The sequence below is a fragment of the Sesamum indicum genome, linkage group LG6 (genome assembly GCF_000512975.1).
Source record: "Sesamum indicum cultivar Zhongzhi No. 13 linkage group LG6, S_indicum_v1.0, whole genome shotgun sequence".
In the NCBI taxonomy this organism is placed as follows: domain Eukaryota; kingdom Viridiplantae; phylum Streptophyta; class Magnoliopsida; order Lamiales; family Pedaliaceae; genus Sesamum; species Sesamum indicum.
In genome coordinates this window covers 6984156-6998199 of record NC_026150.1, presented here as the reverse complement: position 1 = coordinate 6998199, position 14044 = coordinate 6984156, and the positions used below count along the sequence as shown (strand labels likewise).

The following is a 14044-nucleotide window of genomic DNA, read 5'->3' as shown; positions in this document are numbered from 1 at the left end:
GGGGGGGGGGGGGGGGGATATCTCACACCACGAGCATATTGAAACCTGGTTATGAAGGGTTTCAGAAGAACTGGATGAACATGATTTCCCATTTTATTCTTAATAATTAGCAGCATGGAGAATCTGGTATCATTGCAACATTCTGCTAGTTGATCTATCCTATCTGAATACCAACCTGAACGCACAAACTCAATACAGAGCAAGCCTCAAGCAAATTCACCATTTGATAGGGTTGGGTCGATGATACCCATTTTTTATATTTAATGTTACAAAATCTAAAATTTTAGATAATAATAAGATGAAAATTTTTTAGTACAACTCATAATACAATACGACTAATTGTATTGTTTATTGTTTATGGAAATAAATCATTTTACATTAAAGATTCATTTGTTAAATATAAAATGAAAAGTTCGTAACGTATCAGAAAATACTGTAATTTATTTGAAACAAATCATGAGATAAATAATTATCAGTTTCTCCATAATTATTTCTAAAATTGAATTATGGGTTTTCAATCGCAATAATAATAGAACAAGTTAATTCATTACAAATAATTATTAGATATTGATATTTGATATGTTCCATTGAACTTTAAAATATAATTGTATGCTGCCAATTTATTAAAAATAAATAAATGATCACATATGAATTGCAAGCTTTGACTATTTTATAAAATCCTTCACTTTCCTTTAGTTTATTTCTCATTAATTTGAAAAATAATAATCTATTAAATATATTTTGAAAACAATTGTTTCTCATAAAAAAATTGAAAATTTAGAAATATAAAAGTAGATAGTAATCTATAATACATTAAACTTATAATGAATTTCAAGAAATAAAAATAGTTTGGACACCTTCAAGACCCATCACCAACCCATATAAGATTCATTGTGCAACTTAATTTTATTAAGTTAAACAAAAACATGCTTAACATGTTTTGGTAAATTTATTTATGAAAAAAAAAATTGAAACACATGGAAGAGTAGTTATATGTAGTCAATTTGATCAACAATAAATTTAATTAATTAAACCATGGAGGTAGACCCATTTCAGATCCATCACCAATCCACTTAAAATCCATAACAAACTCATATAGAACCCATCAACAATCCACTTAGAATTCATCACTAATCCATACAGGAACCATAATGAACTCATAATTATAATTTATACTAATATCTTTCATCAATTCCATTATATTACTAAAAATAACTTTTTATAAACTAATAAAAAATTAAATATAAAGAACCCATTCAGAACCATTAGAACCCATCTAGCATTCATAATTTATTTAAATTTATTTAAACAAAACCATATTAAACCCATTTTAAAAAAATATTAAACCCAACCCAACCAATAGTAAGTGGATTGAGTTGAAACCGTGATTTCCGCCCACATTGCCACCCCTACTCCCCTCCTCTGTGGACATCATTTGATTGTTTTAATTACTATTATTCTATACTTTCCTTCAAAGAAAAAGAAAATATTATTATTGATGAATTGATTGGTGGATTCTGACCTAAAACTAGTTGGAACTGTTCCAAATATCATTAGATGACTCATAAGTCTTAGAAAATGTCCATTCCTTGGTTTTTATTTACCAGTTTAGTTTGTTAGTCGAATATATGTTCATGAGCTTTCGGGGAAGCGAAGGAATCCTACGTAATTCATTTTTTCTTCTCTTGGTTTGTAAATATAATTTTACATCTCTTTGATACATAAACATATATAAGATTTACATATCTCTTGTTTTTCCTTTCTCTTTGTTTCATTTCTAAAAGCCAAATAGAGATCTTGATTTTTTGTAAAGAAATGTCTGTTTTAAATACAGTTCAGACATTATTGATTCGTACACTAGAATCTCTATAAATTAATAATTTTTTCAAAATTATAATTTTCTTGATTCCGACTTGGGCCCAACATCTAAGTTAACAGTTTTTATAAATTACTTTCGAAAGAACCTTATATAAATTTATAGTCCCTTCAATATTATAAATTAATAATTTTATAAAACTACAAACCATATAGCCATGCCCGAAGGTCATAGAGGATCGAAAAATTCAAAAGAAAGTTTAAATCCGACCATAAGGCGGTATGAAGAACCGACCATGTAGCGGAATGCATAAGAATAAATAAAACTAAATCCGACCATGTAGGCGGTAGAGAAAAACCTACCATACAGGCGGAATGCAGCCAAAGAATATTTTTTATTATGATAAATATAAAGAGAATCGAATAACATAAGAGAAGACTAAATTAAAAACCTTTTACATTGACTTAAACTAATAGGTACGAATTTTGGTCAAAGGATACCATAATAAAGCCCAACAACGACGACAAAGAACGGCAAAACCGGGCAGTGATGTCAAGGCCAACCTTGTTCATACCCATAATTTAAATCGACGACCCAGAGTGTCTTTCCCTTATGTTTTTTCAATTTCTCCTTATTTTCATCAGTAATGAAAAATACTCTTTATATATAGTCATGCTATCTCCATTGTAGCTGAATAATTCAGCAACAGTAATTTAGTCTTGCATTAGATTAATCATAACAGAAGCAAGAATGAAGGTAACAAGTGCAGAAAGATAAAAAAGGGAACTTACAGGCAGTCTGTATCCCTTCTTATGCCAAATCAAACTTTTATATATCTAAAGAAAGAAAAATAAGTTACAAGTGCCTCTGCTTTAACACATGAAGACTGTTGAGTGCCTATGAATAAAAGGGGGAAGGGGTTATATTTATAACCACATGGTCCGAACTTGAAACGATTTTTTCACGTCCGCATGGCCCTCATCTGCCAAGTGTCTTTCATTGTTGACACGTGTCATTTGGTTAAATCTCTTAACTTCCTTTGCTGTCACCTTAATTTTTCATCAGTTTGGAGAAGCTGCTTTCTTCTGATTCCGACCCTGACTGCTTGGGTCTTCTTTATCTTCAGAGGATTCTAAAATTTTCATCTTTGATTTTTCTTTTAATGTTTCTCGGATTCCTTTGAATAAATTATCAAGAAATTCCTCTTGAGAAAAATTCCTTCAATAAATTCTGTGATTATCCAGCGAGACAAGAAAACTTATTTTATCCATTTTTGCTTGAAGTTTCCATAGGAGAGGCAATTCCCGAAAGATTCTTTTTTAGATCATTTTGCATCTGCTTGAGGTATTCCTCAATCATTTGATCTTTCGTGATCACTCATTTCTTATTCAGGATCCTTTAGGAAATATGTTCAAAAGGATTCGGTGCCTAATCTCTTCTTTCTCTGCAAGAACTTTATATTCTTACAATTTTTTTTCCATCTCGTTAATGATTTCTTGACCATAGTATTTCTTGGTCTTAGGATCAATTTGCATCAACTTGTTCCAAAATTTTGAACAATATCTTCTTTTAATGAATGGGAATTTTTGTAGGGTAATTCCTACTTCTGGTAGCCATTTCATATCCATGGAATAGAGAATTCCATAAAGAATTAAAGAGAAGTCATTCCTTCAATCTATCTTTTTGATTTTTCTGCTTGGATTATTTTTTGTGAATGATTTAGCCATTCCGTATGGTATTCCTGGAAAATTTCAGGAAGAATAGATATCGATGGATCAAAATTTATCCACCATTGAAACACCCAATTCGGTATTTCTTGCTGGAAGACCAGTGGATAAATTTTAAAAAACCATGTATGCTTTCTCTTATAATTTTCATAAAGAAAAGCTTTATTAAATGCTTCAACATAGTCCTAATAATTGAATTTTATTGTATTTTTTGATTCTATGTGAAAATATTCTTTTTTTCCTAATGGATTAATCCCCCATTTTACAGCATTGATGAATTTTTTAATTACTGCTTTTGAATAATTAAACTTCTTCTCATTACTGGAGAATGTGTTATTAATTTCAACACTTTGGGTTGCTTTAAGGATACATTCATAATGTGCCCTAGGTTTGTATGACCCTCGGTAAAAGATACAACATTAAGGTACTTTTTCATTAAATACCATGGATCATTTTTCCAACTTAAATCATCATTTTCAAGAAGTACAATTACCTCGAGATGTTTCTGAATTTATAATTAATTAGTTCATCTTCATCCTCTTGCAAAATTTTTGCAAGAGGATGAAGATGTTGCAAGAGAATGAAGATTAACTAATTAATTATAAATTCAGTGAACATCACGAGGTAATTGTACTTCTTGAAAATGATGATTTAAGATGGAAAAATGCTCCATGGTATTTAATGAAAAGGTACCTTAATGTTGCATCTTTCACCGAGGGTCATATAAACCTAGGGCACATTATGAATGTATCCTTAAAGCAACCCAAAGTGTTGAAATTAATCACACATTCTCCAGTAATGAGAAGAAGTTTAATTATTCAAAAGCAGTAATTAAAAATTCATCACTGCTGTAGAAATGGGGGATTAATCCATTAGGAGAAAAAGAATATTTTCACATAGAATCAAAAAATACAATAAAATTCAATTATTGGGACTATGTTGAAGCATCTAATAAAGCTTTTCTTTATGAAAATTATAAAAGAAAGCATGCATAGTTTTTTAAAATTTGTCCACTGGTCTTCCAGCAAGAAATACCAAATTGGGTGTTTGAATGGTTGATAAATTTTGGTCCATCGATATCTATTCTTCCTGAAATTTTACAGGAATACTATACGGAATGGCTAAATTATTCACCAAAAATAATCCAAGCAGAAAAATCGAGAAGATGGTTTGAAGGAATGGCTTCTCTTTATTTCTTTATGGAATTCTCTATTCCATAGATATGGAAATGGCTACCAGAAGTAGGAATTATTCTAGAAAAAATTCCATGCATTAATAGAAGATATTGTTCAAAATTTTGGAACAAGTTGATGCAAATTGATCCCGAGATCAAGAAATACTATGGTCAAGAAATCATTAACGAGGTGGAAGAAAAATTGCAAGAATATAAGTTCTTGCAGAGAAAGAAGATAATCAGGCACCGAATCTTTTTGAACATATTTCCCAAAGGATCCTGAATAAAAAAGGACTGATCACAAAAGATCAAATGATTGAGGAATACCTCAAGCAGATGCAAAATGATCTCAAAAAGAATCTTTCGGGAATTGCCTCTCCTATGGAAACTTCAAGCAAAAATGGAAGAAATAAGTTTTCTTATCTCGCTGGAGAATCTCAGAATTCATTGGAGAAATTTTCTCAAGAGGAATTTATTAATAATTTATTCAAAGGAATCCGAGAAACATTGAAGGGAAAATCAAAGATGGAAATTTCAGAATCCTCTGAAGATAAAGAAGACCGCAAGTAATCAGGGTCGAAATCAGAAGAAAGCAGCTTCTCCAAACTGATGAAAAATTAAGGTGACAGCAAAGGAAGTCAAGAGATTTGACCAAATGACACGTGTCAACAATGAAGCGACACTTGGCAGATGAATGCCATGCGGACATGAAAAAATCGTTTCAAGTCCGGACCATGTGGTTATAAATATAACCTCTGCCTCCTTTTATTCGCAGTCCCTCAACAGTATTCATGTGTTGAAGCAGAGGCACTTGTAACTTCTTTTTCTTTCTTTAGTTATATAAAAATTTGATTTGGCATAAGAAGGGATACAGACTACCTATAAGTTCCCTTTTTTATCTTTATGTACTTGTTACCTTCATTCTTGCTTCTGTTATGATTAGCCTAATGCAAGACTAAATTACTGCTGTTGAATTATTCAACTGCAATGGAGATAGTATGGCTATATATATTTAAAAAAAAAAAAGGAGTATTTTTCATTACTGATGAAAATAAGGAGAAATTGAAAAAACATAAGGGAAAGACACTCTGGGTCGTCGATTTAAATTATGGGTATGAATAAGGTCGGCCTTACCATCACTGCCCGGTTTTGCCGTTCTTTGGTGTCGTTGTTGGGCTTTAGTATGGTATCTTCTGACCAAAATTCATACCTATTAGTTTAAGTCGATGTAAAAGGTTCCCAATTTAGTCTTCTCTTATGTTATTCGATTCTCTTCATATATGTCATAATCAAAAATATTCTTTTGCTGCATTCCGCCTGCATGGTCGATTTTTTCTACCGCCTACATGGTCGGATTTATTTTTATTTATTCTTATGTATTCCGCCTATATGGTCGGTTCTTCATACCGCCTTATGGTCGGATTTAAATTTTCTTTTGAGTTTTTCAATCCTCCATGACCTTCGGTCATGGCTATATGGTATCAGGCCATCTATGAATTTAAACTTCCAATGAGCATCATTTGACTCTGGGAGTTCCATAACTCTACTGAGGAATACGTCTTTATACCATCTAAATGAAGTTAATGTCTTACCATTTAGATTCTGTAGTAGTGTTTGAATATTTTCACTATTATCTGACTATCTACCTGTAAAATGTTCAATAATATTTATAGTTAATGTGTAAACTGCTTTCTCTTCTGAGATATTATTTTCAAATTTTGTTGTATTTAATATTTCATTTTTATCAGCTTGGCTGAGATAATTATTCCACCATCCCTTTAATTGGCCAGTGAATCCTGCTATGATCATTTTAGCAATAACTTTATCGGAATTATTATTTCCTTTACAGATAGTACTATACATCATCATTTTATGTATAGTATTATAAATTTGTCTTTCTGTAAATCCATCAATGTTTCATTCATAAATTTATTTTTCATTATAGCTATTTTGGTCAATTATCTCTTGTTCTTCATAAAGAACATCTTGAGGTTTAGGTCTAGGATAATAGAATTTTATTTGCATTGGCTACCTAGCGAATTTTTCTAATTTGTTAATTTCCTCCATGAATTCATCTTTATCATCCTGAGAATCTACGTCATTATTTAGAGTATTTAATTTTAGAGTATTTAACTTTACAGTTTTAATTTTTGGTCCAGTAACTTTTCTAGGTCTCCTATAGGTTTTAAATTAAAACCTACAATATCTGGGAGTGGTTGAATTGAGGGTCTCACAATAATTTCTCCTCTTCTTTCTTCAACCAATGCCTTATTTGAGTTGATTTCTTTTTGCCAATTTCGTTACCACTCCATAATCTTATCAATCTTATTATTTAATTCCATAATTTGTTCTCCTATAACATTTAAGTATAAATTGGCATAATTTTGCTTTTTCAATAACTCATTTATTTGTGTTATTGTAACAATTAAAGTATCATCTTCGATTAATTTAGAAAATGCTTTAAAATTAATTTTTATTTCATTTGAATTCATTTTGAAAAGCTGTTGAGGGGGAAAAACGTTATTTAAAGATTTTTTTATTCTCTAAAAAATATTTTCTCTCTAATACATTTAAATATTATTTTGAATATTTGGTTATAAACTTAGGAACAAAGGTAACTTTCTTATTCCATATGGCTAATTCGTTATAAAACTGATTTGAAATTTCATTTTGTTTCTCATGTGGGAAATTTTTAGAAAACCATTTTCTAAACGGTTCCCATTTTTTTTCGAAAAATTCTCCCTTAAATTTCTTTTCTAGCCAGGGATCCAAGACTAAAATTAATTATGTTTGTATAATTTTCAAATAGAATTTCAGTTTCATAGGCAATTATATCAGGTGTATTCATTTATACAAAAATCTGTTAAGTCAATTCTTCATTTAGTTTAGGATCCTTATAGATACCTTTAACAATATTATTTGGTTGTATTCTTATTTATTCGACTTTCTCATAATTTGAGTTATTTAAATTAATTCCTTCTCTGATTTGGGATGTGGATGCTCTGGATGGATTTATTACCTCTATTAGTGATATATAAGACATAATAGAATATCTTGAAGAATTGTTTCTTAAATATTTTGACTGATTAACAAAGTCTATTATGACATTTCCTTCTGAATTTTGTAGGATATTTGTATACATACTCTCAGTATTACTTTTAATGGAGACTTCCTTTTCAATTACCCAATGTTCTGGAAATTCTACTTCTTAGCATTCTTTACTTGACTACTATTATTATCAAATAAATACTGCATATTAAGTAGAGAAATAAAGTACTGCTGAATTATCCAATACAACTTCAACATGGCTCTGATATCTATTGTTGTTTGCTTCTTTTTAAAATTTAAAAAGTCACATGTACATAAACATCATCAATTAGTCAATACAATTTATATGCTTTATTCATGAAGAATAATATAAAATCGGAAAAAATCTCTTTAAATTAACAAATTATTAATTTATCAATTAATTAATACCTCTTTTTAAATTAATAAAATACATGGTCCCACTATTATTAATATATAGAAGTTTTACTATATTTGAATTGATACAAATTCCTAATAACAACTATATTTGAAATTCAAATATTGATTTACATTCATTTCAAATCTATAGTCAAACATTGACTTATAATAACAAATCCAAATTATATCTTGTGAAATATTAACATATTTCAAATTCTTTTTAACTATGGAGCCATTTGAAATTATTTTCCCAAAACGTTCCTTCAAATCCAAATTTTCCCTCCAAACACATGATTAAATAGAATATTTCAAAATAGAATCCTTATCTATACTAAATTGTATTGTATATAACATGACTTAGTGAGTCTAAAAAGAAAAAGGAAAGACAGCTAAAATAATACATATCTAGAAACTCTTATAATGTTAAGGATCTGTAGTAAAAAGACTGTTCTTTGACTTACAGTTCTGCCCTGAATCGAAAAGTATTGTTGCCAATTGTTTAAATTGAAGTGCCTCTAATAATATCCGGAATGACTACTCCTAGAAAACATGTATAGAATATACATTTTGGTCAAGTACGGTACAGCTAATCATGGGAAAACTGGAAATGAGAACTATGAGGGTGTCCAATGAACTTATAAGTTTTTCAAACATCTACTTTATAAAATATTTTGAAAAGTGTTGGGTACATTCTCTTGAGAATAAACTTGTAAGATTCATAAATCAGATGTTATGAGCTTATAAATTCTCTTAAAAATAGTAATAAATTCACAACTTATTTTTAAGATTTTAACAAACTCCTTCAATGTTAAAAGATATTAATTACAAAACTGCCACTACTAACATCCTATGTATAGGCTCTATAATTTTATAATTTATCCAAGTCCTAAAAAAAATGTAATATCTTATAAGTTTTAAAAACATATTATACATTATATGAACTTATGAGATGTATTAAGTTCGTTCGGCCAAACACCCTCTAAATCTAACCCCATAATCTTTAAATATCAACACCAAGTAGCAACTTAAAATTTTCAATCTGGTTGATCTTGCTCATACCTCCACATTCCTAGCTTGATCAAATTGTAATAAGGTCAAAATCTCAAGTTGCACACCTCAATTTCAAATGATTACTCACAAATATGGAAACAATAACATTTACTGTCCCCTTTTATATATATATGTGACACTCATGCTCAAAATTGAAACTACAGATACATCTCGATAGCGTTTTATACCCTAATTTTAGAGGTAACAATCCAAATTGGAGCTCCTACTGGCATTTATCCTACGCAGTTTCACCAAGAAAGGTTTTGCCGAAGCACTGATGAAATGGCTCAGAATAAAGATGTTGGCAAAGCATGGATGAAAAGGCACAGAATAAGCACCTTAAGGATAGGCTCAGGCACAAATATTCTCGATGTCGGCACCTTTATCCATCCTTTTAACGATGCCAGCTATGACCTAAAACATTGACAAAATTGGCTGAGTGTTAAAAAAATCAAATGCTGAAATAGTTCACGACACCAACAAATCAACATTGAATTAATTTCTACCTTTCCAGGTCCTAATTCGTAGCTCTTTTTAAGTCCTCTGTTTAACAAAGTTTTCACTGTTGTCTCCCATTGAACTGGAGAAGTCACCTGACATTGTAGATTAACGAGAATGATTAGATACAGCCCGGCTGATGTTTAGTGGGACCAAATAAAGTCAGTGTTACCTGGCGAGCTAGTATTTTCTTGATTGTGTTCGGGTCTGCATGTGGTTCTGCATCGACATTTGATATAACTGGTATTCTTGGGCTTCTGATTACTGTTGATGCCAAAGCAGCTTCCAGTCTTGACACAGCTGGTTCCATGAAGCCAGTATGGAAAGCACCAGCTACAGCTAACCGGACCTAAGTAAACATTACGTGGTTAAAAGTCGGAAGGTAATAATTTGCAGAAGAGCAAATATGCCAGGAGGGATACAAATGGTGATACCGTCATTCGAGCCTTAAATGATTTTGCCTTTGCTTCAACTGCTTCAATTCCTTTAAGGCCTCCAGAAACAGCATAATTACCACATGATGCAACCAAGTTGAGGAAGTGCCTGTCTAAATTACTGTGTAACATATACTTGTTTTCTTATGCCAGACTGAAAAGTAATGAACTTACAGGGCACAAGAAATTGGCAATTTGAACTTTATTTGCTTCATCTACTTCTTCGTTGGCCGCATCGCAGAGTTGTTGCACCTTAGCAGAGTCTAGTCCAATAATACTAACCATAGCACTTTTGGCAGCATCAGCAGCATCCTGGCAATAGCAACAAAAGGCATGTTATTTCGAGGAGTCATATGATGATAAATCCACTTATATACAAGATAGCAAATCATAGGTGTTACCTGCATTGCTTCACCCCTTAACTTGACTAGCTTCAGCCCATCCTCAAAGCTGCATCATTGTAAAGAAAAAAACATCAGAGAAGGGATTTAACTTAATTCAACAGTTAGCAAACATTTTCCACCAATATACATAATAATAAATCCACCTGACACTGGTCTTAGTCCAATTTGAACAAAAAACTGTCATTCAACGCAGTCTACCTGAAAGCTCCAGCAAATGCAAGAGCAGTGTATTCTCCTAAACTTAGACCACATGTTACATCCACAGAATCAATTATCTGCTGACCTCCATCACGAGCTCGGAGCACCTCAACTGCAGCTAAACTTGTGACATAGATAGCAGGCTGTGAAAATATATTTGGAGAATACATTAGTTCATAACTTCCTTTTTCAAGTAGAATAGATGTCCTTGGTACTGCAAATGCACTATGTGAATGTGTTTATACTTCACATTTCAAATATCAGCAATCTCCTATGGTTGCATATGTGCGTCTCTGGATGAGGATGTTCCTTGTATCATATGTATAAAAAGACTTTACTGTATAGTCAGAAAGAAAAATACTGTGTGTTTGATATTCATTGCAAATCTTTTACTAATCAATGCAATATACCCCAATACTCCTGACAGGATTCAAGAATCCAGTCATCCAGGATATCCAGTTTCCATTTGCTTTCACTATACTATTTATTAAGGCTCAACTTTCTAGTGTAACTAACTTCGTTGTCATTGTCATAATATTGATAGACTAAAATACCCTTCAAGATATTTATTTTTTTAATAAATATAAATATTTCTTACATCAATTTGTTCCATTAATTATTTTCTACTCATGCACATTTAAAATTGATATATTTTTTATCAATTTTGATCAATTATTCATGTTATCTTTTATTTTATTAAACAAATATAATATAAACCACAAACACGAGTCAAGTGCTTCAACTGCTAATACTCTATAAAGGTTGAGAGGTCTACATTAACCACCTTGGTCCGCATTATGTGCATGGGCTAAATTAACCCTCTATGAAAAGCAAATGGCAAGTGAAATTTTTCCTTTTTCTCTCATGTTTTATCTTTTTGTTCCTCTCTTCTCTCAATTATGTTTTACTTTTATCTCCATAAATTTCACAATTCTTTTTATAAATACCTTGTATCAAAAATCATGATAACTATAACATTCATTTATTTAATTTCAAAAGAAAATCATGATATAATGTATAGAACTAAAAATTAAATTTATTATCTGATTAATTTTATATAGTTATATAAGTATTAATTGAAGATCTGCCAACTTCTGTAGACGCATCGAATGTGCTACCACCACTGTGATTAATGAAGAAAAAACTTAATTTCCCAGATGCACTTAACAACAGCAATCAGATTCATACTTTAAAAATTTATATCACCTAGGAGATTAGAGTGACTTAGCCCCAATGATGATATAAAAGGCTTTATATCTTGTATGTTGCACAATAAAACTTCATGATCATGCAGTGAGAAAATATCCCAACTCATACAATGACAGGATACCTGGCTTAGAACGGTGGAATCAAGCTTCTCCTTTGGCCCATTAATGCAAATATCTAAAAGGTCAAACCTTGATTTCATTAAGAAAAACATTAGATGTTGCACAAGTAATGATGAGAAGACAATCAAACATAAAATACATGTGAAACAAATTAAATGGAAAACTTCATTAGTAAAAGCAGAATTATAATTCAGATCTGGAATTGAACATTCCACTATCTCATAAGCTGGAAAGTCTAAATCAACCTCCTCATGTTTTAACAAAACTATTGTTGTATCTAGATGGATACTTCAAGGGTTTTAATTCAGACTATCCACCTAATTCTTTTGTATTAGGAATTGTTTTGAAGAGTTGATGGATGAAGATAATTGATAGAAATTATTTCGTCATCCGTACTTAGCAATCCAGAAGCACATGCAAAAGGATTTTTGAATTGCATATTACTGAAATTTTACTTCACATTATGATCTTCAGCTGAGATATACTTCATGTAACTTCCAGCAAGAAATGCAATACCAAAGACTAAAAATTTACATAGCTAGTACAGATTTGAGCTCTAGAAAAAGCAAAGATGATGGCATTGTATTGAAGCTACCCCAAAATATCGTTAGCTCTCTTGTACAATTCAGCTGCAGCAGGCACTTTTTGAGCCTCCACACCCATTCCAACAGCTTGCGCACCCTTTAAAGATGAATCAAATAAAAATTAATCACAACGATACGAGTCTCAAAGACAGTACTATAAGTTATATAGTTTGCTAGTTGCAACCTTAGATTCAGATCATCAAAAGATACCAAAGACATACAACCCTCATCAGAAGTAAAAAATGACAGTTTCAACCTCTACCCACACAGAAAGTAAACTTGATATTAATTGCTAGCTCATTTTTTGGCTTAATTTCTTTGATAAATAAGCCTTCAGAAATCATAATGTATATATCAGTTTCATTCTTGTTCCCAATTAAATAGAAGTTCACCTCCACAAATTCCCAAATGTAAGACCAATTTAACAACTATTATAGCTGAAGACAGTGAAATTACAAAAATACATTGTGAGAAGTAGTAAGACCTTGGATACTCAAATTTAGCACATGTTATAGTTCAAAATAGTTAACTTATAACGATAATCATCAGAAGCAGTTGCAGTTTCAACCCTACCAGAACTACCAATCCTTGCAATTACCCCAAAAGATAAAAAAAACACTTTCCATTCTTTTCCTCCATAAAAATGCGTTCAATCAGCAACATTTGGTAAAACAAGCACTAGTTCAGCAAAAATATACTCGTCTCTCATTCAATGATCATTATTGAGCTGTCTAGTAGAAAAAAACAACACCACTGATGCGAAACTGAAGTTACAACCAGCAATTCAATCAACAAAACCGAGCTGTGGAACATCAATCACAATGCAATTAGCTTCACTAAGGTGTACCGTGCGAAACTAGAAATTATTTATGCAAAAACCTAATCAGACTGACCTGACCAGGAAAGAGGAAAGCAGAAGAAGGCTTGTAATCCTTGAATAACGCATCGTCTACCACAACCGCCTCCGATCCGACGGCGACGCTCATGAAAACCCGAGATTTCCCCAAACCCAACCGGGAAACCCTCCGAATCTCATTCTTGAAACCCAAACAGGTGGAGCTTCTGAAGGATTCGGAGGAGCCGAGAGCGGGTTTAGTCAGAGAAATCGAAGGAAGCACAACTGAGGAACTCATTGCTCTGGAGAGAGAGGAAGATTTGGCAGACGGAAGATTGAATCGAACGAGATAGAGGGGCAATCGATGGTTGTGGTGGAGAACAAGTGCATGCATTAATTAAAAGAGGTGTTTGGCGGAGTTAACGAAGAAGTGGCTTCAGAAATGTCGTCAGGCGGTATTAGGCCAACGGCTATGCTGCTGCATAAGCTATCGACATTGCCAGTAAACTGCCTTTCTTGCCCTATAATTCA

At 31.8% G+C, this 14044-nt stretch overlaps 1 protein-coding gene across 3 annotated transcripts; it reads right to left on the bottom strand.

Annotated features, from left to right (window-relative positions):
- Positions 8595-14044, bottom strand: LOC105163934 (malonyl CoA-acyl carrier protein transacylase). Of its 3 annotated transcripts, XM_011082469.2 has the most exons (11): positions 13572-14042; positions 12690-12775; positions 12097-12163; positions 10767-10909; positions 10566-10614; positions 10340-10476; positions 10165-10246; positions 9903-10079; positions 9739-9825; positions 9571-9646; positions 8595-8722 (listed from the first exon to the last, which is right to left on the bottom strand). In XM_011082469.2, exons 1-10 carry the CDS (start codon positions 13905-13907, stop codon positions 9584-9586), a joined length of 1227 nt encoding a protein of 408 aa, XP_011080771.1. In that variant the 5' UTR covers positions 13908-14042; the 3' UTR covers positions 8595-8722; positions 9571-9583. The 3 variants fall into 3 exon arrangements, with proteins under 3 accessions (XP_011080771.1, XP_011080770.1, XP_020550665.1); XM_011082468.2 differs by lacking the exon at positions 8595-8722 and having other exon boundaries at positions 9269-9646; positions 13572-14040; XM_020695006.1 differs by lacking the exons at positions 8595-8722; positions 9571-9646 and having other exon boundaries at positions 9767-9825; positions 9884-10079; positions 13572-14044.

Coding starts and splice junctions, on each gene's coding strand:
- LOC105163934 (XM_011082469.2), bottom strand. CDS start 13,907: ATGCATGCACTTGTTCTCCACCACAACCATCGATTGCCCCTCTATCTC. Junction 12,776..13,571: donor CTTTCCTCTTTCCTGGTCAG/GTCAGTCTGATT, acceptor TCATCTTTAAAG/GGTGCGCAAGCTGTTGGAAT. Junction 12,164..12,689: donor AGAGCTAACGATATTTTGGG/GTAGCTTCAATA, acceptor AATGAAATCAAG/GTTTGACCTTTTAGATATTT.